The sequence below is a fragment of the Orbicella faveolata genome, unplaced genomic scaffold (assembly GCF_042242905.1).
Source record: "Orbicella faveolata isolate gen_17 unplaced genomic scaffold, um_ofav_v1 contig_34, whole genome shotgun sequence".
Lineage (NCBI taxonomy): Eukaryota > Metazoa > Cnidaria > Anthozoa > Scleractinia > Merulinidae > Orbicella > Orbicella faveolata.
The window spans coordinates 23,667,501-23,674,483 of record NW_028301563.1 but is presented as its reverse complement, the minus strand read 5'-3'; the positions used below and the strand labels follow the sequence as shown (position 1 = coordinate 23,674,483).

At 37.0% G+C, this 6,983-nt stretch overlaps 1 protein-coding gene across 1 annotated transcript in view; it reads right to left on the bottom strand.

Annotated features, from left to right (window-relative positions):
• Positions 1-6,983, bottom strand: part of LOC110050479 (33 kDa inner dynein arm light chain, axonemal) — a 10,303-nt gene continuing 3,320 nt past the window's right edge. The window contains exons 4-9 of the mRNA XM_089270579.1: positions 6,441-6,528; positions 5,817-5,874; positions 4,229-4,285; positions 3,843-3,906; positions 2,246-2,410; positions 1-399 (exon numbers count right to left, since the gene is read on the bottom strand). Of these exons, the coding sequence (XP_089126705.1) occupies positions 361-399; positions 2,246-2,410; positions 3,843-3,906; positions 4,229-4,285; positions 5,817-5,874; positions 6,441-6,528 (471 nt within the window). The 3' untranslated portion in view covers positions 1-360. The remainder of the gene's footprint in view (positions 400-2,245; positions 2,411-3,842; positions 3,907-4,228; positions 4,286-5,816; positions 5,875-6,440; positions 6,529-6,983) is intronic.

The window sequence follows — 6,983 nt, the reverse complement described above, 5'->3', positions numbered from 1 at the left end:
TTTGTCATTTTAACATACAAATTTATTACGCTGTAAGTTAGTGTAACTTAACTTGACATTTTCAAGTTAATTATGTATACAGTTAAGCAGTTTGTGACTTCCAAAATGATGCTGAGGCAAACATGACTTCATATGTAGTTACAACCAAAATCGTCTTAACAACCAAACCGTTAACTAAATGTCTGATCATTTTACAAACACGCAGGGGGTTGCATATTTTGTGTTACATGTCAGAAAGTAAGGTTATCGACTACGAAGAACGAATTAAAGCTTATTTGTTATGTTGAATAACATTGGCAAACTATTGCATGTTTACAAAATATACACTGCCAAGATAATACAATCAAGTTAAAAACGAAGTTACTTCTTGGTAGGAGCAATGATGCCTTCAAGCTGGGTCTGAAAGATCAATGTTATTAAACCCATTAGCAAAACAATGATCTTGTATTCAAGAGAAAAAGAACAGTCAAAACTTTGGTTAAAAAGACGTACATCGAATCAGCTGCTTTAATATTCTTTCCTTAGTCAAGAAGTTTAACTCGTGTTGTTCCTCTACAGAAAGCCCTACGGTGTTTCAACTTGGTAGTTGCTATAAAACTGCGATAAGGCCTTCTTATTTTTCGAACGCCTTATCCCAGGTAAGGCTCTTGCTCGTTTTACATTTTCCCGCTAGGGTAGCAAGCAATGCGAGACAATAGACGGGTCCCTCTAGAGCTACCCGCCAGAAGTATATCACCTGAGTAACTAGTCTGGAGAAAATACCAGGACGTCAATATGTTCTCCTTTCTAAAAACGCCCTGCGCGACAAACACGCGATTTTAAAAACAACGTTGCGCGTCAGAACGAAAACATGACATGAATACTCCTTGTTCTTTAAACGTGTTGTGCAACTTGTAAACGCACGATTCTACAGATAATGTAGCGCGTGGAAAAGCAAACACGACGCCGGACCTGTATATTCCTTGTCCTATAAAGCTTGGTTCACACTAGCGACATAACGGCATAATCCCTTATGTCGGTAATGCGAACTTTAGCCTCTTCCAGGCGTTCAGTGGCGCAGTGCGAAAAGCAGTTTCGCGTCCTCTCGCCGCGCTATTTTTATTTTTTCGCGCGCTGTTTTTGGCGCTGGGCCCAAACTAACCGAACGCTTGGAAGAGGCAAACTTTTTTAAAAAAATGAAGAAGAAACACTTGTTGCGGTAATTCTGTTTCTTTTCTTCGACAGAACGACAGTTGGAAAAGATCAGGTTTTTCCTTACGTCGTTATCTTCATGCTGTTATGTCATTATGTCAGGACGTTCACACTGCCAACATAACGACATAACATCCTTACGTCGTTATGCTAATATGTCGTTATGTCACTAGTGTGAACTAAGGGGACTTCGCGACAAACGCACGAATTTAGCCTTAAGGGCCCATTAACCGCGCGCGTTGCTAAGGAGGTGAAATTTCACTCCCGGTTACTCACGTGAGCCTGAGCGCGGGAAATAAAAACAACTCAATAACTTCCAAATTCGCTTACATTTTAGATGTTTTTCTTTGCGTTTCTCAAAATGCAAAGTAAAAAAAAGTACAAGCAAAGACAAAATAAGAAAAAGACAGAAAAACAAGAGCAACAGAAAGAGAAAAACTAACTCCTCGTGGCTTTGTCTGATCTTACCGAAGTGCGCTAGTAGTGTAAATTGCGCACGCGCTGATAGGGTTTTTTCCAATATATATCGGCCGCACTTCCGGTTTCTTTAAATGCTAAAGGAAACGCGGTTTTTCATTAAATCCAGCCTTTTTCGACGGGTTTCGATTAAAGCCAACGTTGGAAAGATAGCTATGCATTCTTTTTTCAAAATCATGCTTTTTTTCAGAAAATTACGAATTTTTTAATATTTTGAAATTCTCTCAAAATCTGACCTTTTAAAAATGAAACAAAATCTATGCATAGCGTAATGAGGATTTAAATTAAAATATTAAATCAATGAAAAAAATCCCGATAAAGTAATTTGCCTGGGAGCCTTTGCGTTTTTTCAGTATTAGTCACATGACCATGGGCGTGGCCTGATGACGTCATCATTAGTGTTACTGATCATGAAAAAGTTAAAACACATGAAATAACTCTGAACTAACCAAAAATGATGAGGTTATATGAAAATAAATTTTCCTTAGCAACGGCTCGAAAAGATCGGTTAATGGGCCCTTAATGTAGCGCGCGAGAAAGAAAACGTATTCAATACCAAACAATGTAAAGTGCGTACCTTGAGCTGTTGGTTAGTCCTCTTTAGGAACTGAATTTCCTCGGCATGTTTTTTCTCCTCCACAGCCCTTCTCTCTGCCTCTCGTTTCTCGATGGCGTCGCACTTGGCTTTCAGTTCATTAACCTGTCGTTCAAGGTCTCGCTTGTCTCCTTCCAGTTCTTGAATCTACAGGTAAGGATCAAGATTAAAACGTCAGTTCAGTTGGATAAAGGCTTTGACACGTACACCTTTCTTTTCTGACCACATACGGTAGTAATTTAAGGCTCAGTGAAATGTGCAAATTAATGAAAACAAAACATTTTTAACATCGTTTCTTCCACAGTTTGTTTGTTTGTTTGTCTGTTTGTTTACTCGGCATCACTTCTTAGCAGATGTAACTTACAGCTTGATCAATGACGTAATGTTTTATGAAGGTTGTTTGTTAGTTATAAAACTGTACATTCATCATTTCATCTACATGTACATGTATTTCAAAACACATAGAATTTTGCTAGCAACTCTGAATGTCTTTTTTTCAACTTCGGTCTTAATTGTACATGATCATTTCCTATCACACACTAGAAGCCACTCAGTTGTTTTTTCAGTACTGGAAATCCACGAATCTGATTGGTTGAACTTTCATCGTTTTGTATTCGCCTGCGCTACAGGCAACGATCGCGCGCACTGCTCTTGAAACTGAAAAATATTTTAATTTTAGGCTTAAAAATACAGGAAATTGTAGGTTTTATTCTTTGGAGTGTCTACTAAAACAATTAGACTACTCGCCCTTGTTTTCTCTGAACGAATAGCCAACTCGGCTAAGCCTCGAGCTCGTTGACTATTCACTCACAGAAAACCTAACTATTAGTTAGAAAACACTCCGTAAGAAAACCTGCTATGACTGTAGAAACACAGAACTACGGTGTAGTGTCAGGTGTTACCATCATAACCACAATAGCAAAAGGAATTTAAAACATTTTGCCAGTCAAAATATGACTGGGCAAGTTTGGGAGAATATGAGAAAGCTGAGGAAAAACCCAAGTGCAGCTTATGTCCCTCCAGCACTTCTCGTTCTCCCTTAATTTCAGACTCGTTTCTATATGAAACACGGAAAACTTCTCCTATTTCTTAATTGTTATGACAGTTACAAGTTTGTACTTATACATGAGTTGAAAGCTCTCAACGAGCGTTTTACTCTACAGCAAAATCTATCTTTGTTTAGATGTATACAGTTCTAACTTACTCTTATACACCTGTAGAAACATGAGTAAAAGTTTGGGAAGAACAAGAAATGCCATGGGAACAACCTGTTGGCGAGCTTACTTATCGCACAATCATTACATTAACAGCTTGCTTACTTATCGCACAATCATTACATTAACAGTTTGTGCTAGTTCTGTGTCTTCTACTGGAGTTACAATACATTGTTGTTGGCACAAACTTTCATGCAGGGTGCTTTCGAAACCTTAACTGATGTAAGCCCATGTCTTTGAGTGGGGTTCAGTAGGTATTGCTCTAGAAGGATATTTTTGCCTGAGGTGTGCGGGGCTCATTTTCAGGGGGGTCGGAGTGCTTGTTGTTGGGAGTTTACGGTTTCTGTGCCACCTTATGAACAAACCTTTCTTTCCATGTCTGCTTTCCCTTGTTCAGCCTGCAATGCTTTCCTCATACCAAATGCAACACTGTGTAGAAAAACATTCAAGTGTTCAGACAACAGTCACCACTCAATGTTTCAAGCCTGATGACATTTCCAAGTGTCCATGAGGCTTACATGTGCATTTGTATATTACTCAGACTAATTTTTATAGCTTTGATAAAAACCAGGTACGAATATTCATATTCTACCTTGATGGAATGCTGTATGGTTTCCTGACAACATTTGTCTAATTAACTGAGCTTCGCATAAATTTTGAGCTTTGCATTAAGTAGAATAATATATTTAGCAGTAACGGTAATTTCCAAATGACCTGGTGGCAAATCTGAAGTATACTGTATTTTACTTGCCTGCTTTCATACAGGGTTTGATAGGCAGCAATTGTCATCCTTATCTCATCACGCACTCTAAAGTAACAATTAAAACCCAATTAGAAATAATTATATTGCATTGATGAATAAGTTATTACTCTACACTGTATTTAATAATCATGATATTAATATTAATAAAATTAATACTATTATATAAACACCAATGAAATACCAGGATTTTTCCTTTTACTAAAAAAATCATATCTTCATTGTGCACAGTGAAGATACTATTTTTATCTTTCACACTGTGAAGATATCATTCCTTTTTGATAACATTTTTCTTTTATCCCTTTAACTACATTAAAGGTTACTTCAAACTTTCGCGGGAGTCCTCCAGAAAAAAATTCGTATGCGTATTGTTTTCAAAGAAACTCCCACAAACTATATATCAACAGAAAGGTTATAAAATGTAGAATTCGATGAAATTATGTTTTGTTTTGGATTTCGCTTTCCAAAGGCAGCAGAGGCTGTCAACTGCAAAATGACTGACTGACGTTCCAGCGAATTTATCGGGTATCAAATGTGATCGTTCATGCAAAATAACTGTACAGTGTTTATCACAAAGCCTCAATCTCCAAAAATGTATCAGCATTTTCTTTTATTTCTATTGGTTATCTTTTTATAGATCTGTCAAGTTCGACTATCGAAAAAGTCGCATAACCTGTTACGTTAAAGGCCGCCACGAGGAAAGTATTTAAAATAAAGGAATTCGCCGACACGCTTTTGTTCCATATCTATCAGTGAATGTTCTGACCAAATTTCATGGAAAACCGTCAAATCTGCATACCCTATTAATTCATTTAAAGAGAAGGTATTCTCTCGAAAAACGAGTGCGAGTTTTCACCTTCTAAAGATTTATAAACACATCACGCCTTCACAGAGGAATGTGTCAACTTGAAAAGCTGCAAGCCAATGAAATAACAGAACCCCTAGCATTCGCAGTATGCAAATTTGTCCTTTGCGGACATTAATTTTCTCAACCCAAAAAAAATTGACCAATGTAGCCCCGCGAGGGTTTGAAGTAACCTTAAATGATCAAAACATCTTCGAATCTTCTTCGGTCGACTTCAGTAATCTTCAGAAAATGTTCGGAAATGTTCAGAGAATGTTCAGAAGCATGCGTGTGGCCTTTGGAACAATTTTGGAAAATCTTTGGAAAATCGTCAAAGACGTTGTCATTAGTATGTTTATATCATAAACAGAATATTAAGTGCCTGCTTGTGGATACAAATTTTATTTTCTCGTGTTCAACTTGATATCTCATGAGTAAGCACAGCGAACAAGTGAGATATTGAGTTGAACACGAGAATTACGAAGATAAAATTCGTATCCACGCACAGGCATGTAATATCCTCTATTTAATTGATGTTGATATTAGATCAGACACTGGGCTGCAAGTTACATACATACATGTGCAGGAAATTACGAAAATGAATCACCTCCCAGATATAAGGATCTGTGTCCAGCAACAAAAACACAATAATGGGGGAGGAGGCAGGCTAGAGAGAATGATGTTTAGATAGTAGAAGAATTAAAAACTTGTAGTTTGTAATATAAGCAATAATACCTCAACAGCAAGAGACCACGTTCAGCACAATTAATTGTCACTTGACGAATCAGCTCATCTGGAAAATAATTCATATGTCAGTATCACTTAATTCAAACAATTATTAAGGTGGCACCTAAAAAATAAAAAATTTAAGGTGGCTATAACCCCTTCCCACAGACCTTTTTTAATTTAGAAAATGCAAAAGTTACATCTTATTAATATGCTTATAAAAAATTGGTCACTGTGCTCGTTTTTGAGTTACAAGCACTTCGCGCTAAAATTAAGGGTGTTTCTAACAGGTTGTATCGTTGCTGTCAGTGGTAGTCTATTGAACAAAAAAGGATGACTACAACATGTTTACAGTACCAGTGACTGGGCATTTCTGTGATGCCATTACTACAAGATCATCTGACAAAGAGTGGTAGTATTGAACCATCTAAGTGTAAGTGCTGGAGAGAGCTGGAAACTTATTTTACGTCAGCCAACTTAAGTAACATGATTACATATTTTTCAAAGACTACCAACCATTTTGGCCTTTTCAGTTATTTTACATTGCATACTAAGAGCTCAATTACAGCACTGTAATGTGCAGCACATACATGCAGCTTCAGTAAAGTTTATTCCAACAGTCAGACAACTCACCAAAACACTGTGAGTAAAGTTCTCTCCTCACAGGACAAATCCCTGTTTCCCTTGCTTGTCGCTGCTGAAGACGCATGTCAAGTTGTTCCTAAACAAATGATACCAAACTTATCAATTTACATGATGATGAATGGGTTCCTTCAATGGTCACAAGTTTGCAAAATACATGTAAAGCAACTCCCAAATGAATCATATTTGAAATGTGTTGCCAAAAAACCGAAGCTTTTTATACTAAAATACAAAAAGTTTGACAAAATAGTCTTATACCAGACCTACAATTTTGGTTCAACTTCCAGTTTGATTTAAATCTGTTTTCGAAATTTTGATTCAACTGATCATCTTAGTCTATGAACTACTTATTAAAGGCACCTCCCCAGCCAAAACTTTTCAATCAACACAGAAGCAATATAGTATGCTAGTTGAATAACATTATAATCTATCTAGTACATGCATAACTTGAGAACTGAAATACTATGCTCATCATCCACACTTCATCTTAACCTAAAGACCTATGGATCCATAGCATTTTCTGTCTCAGCTCCA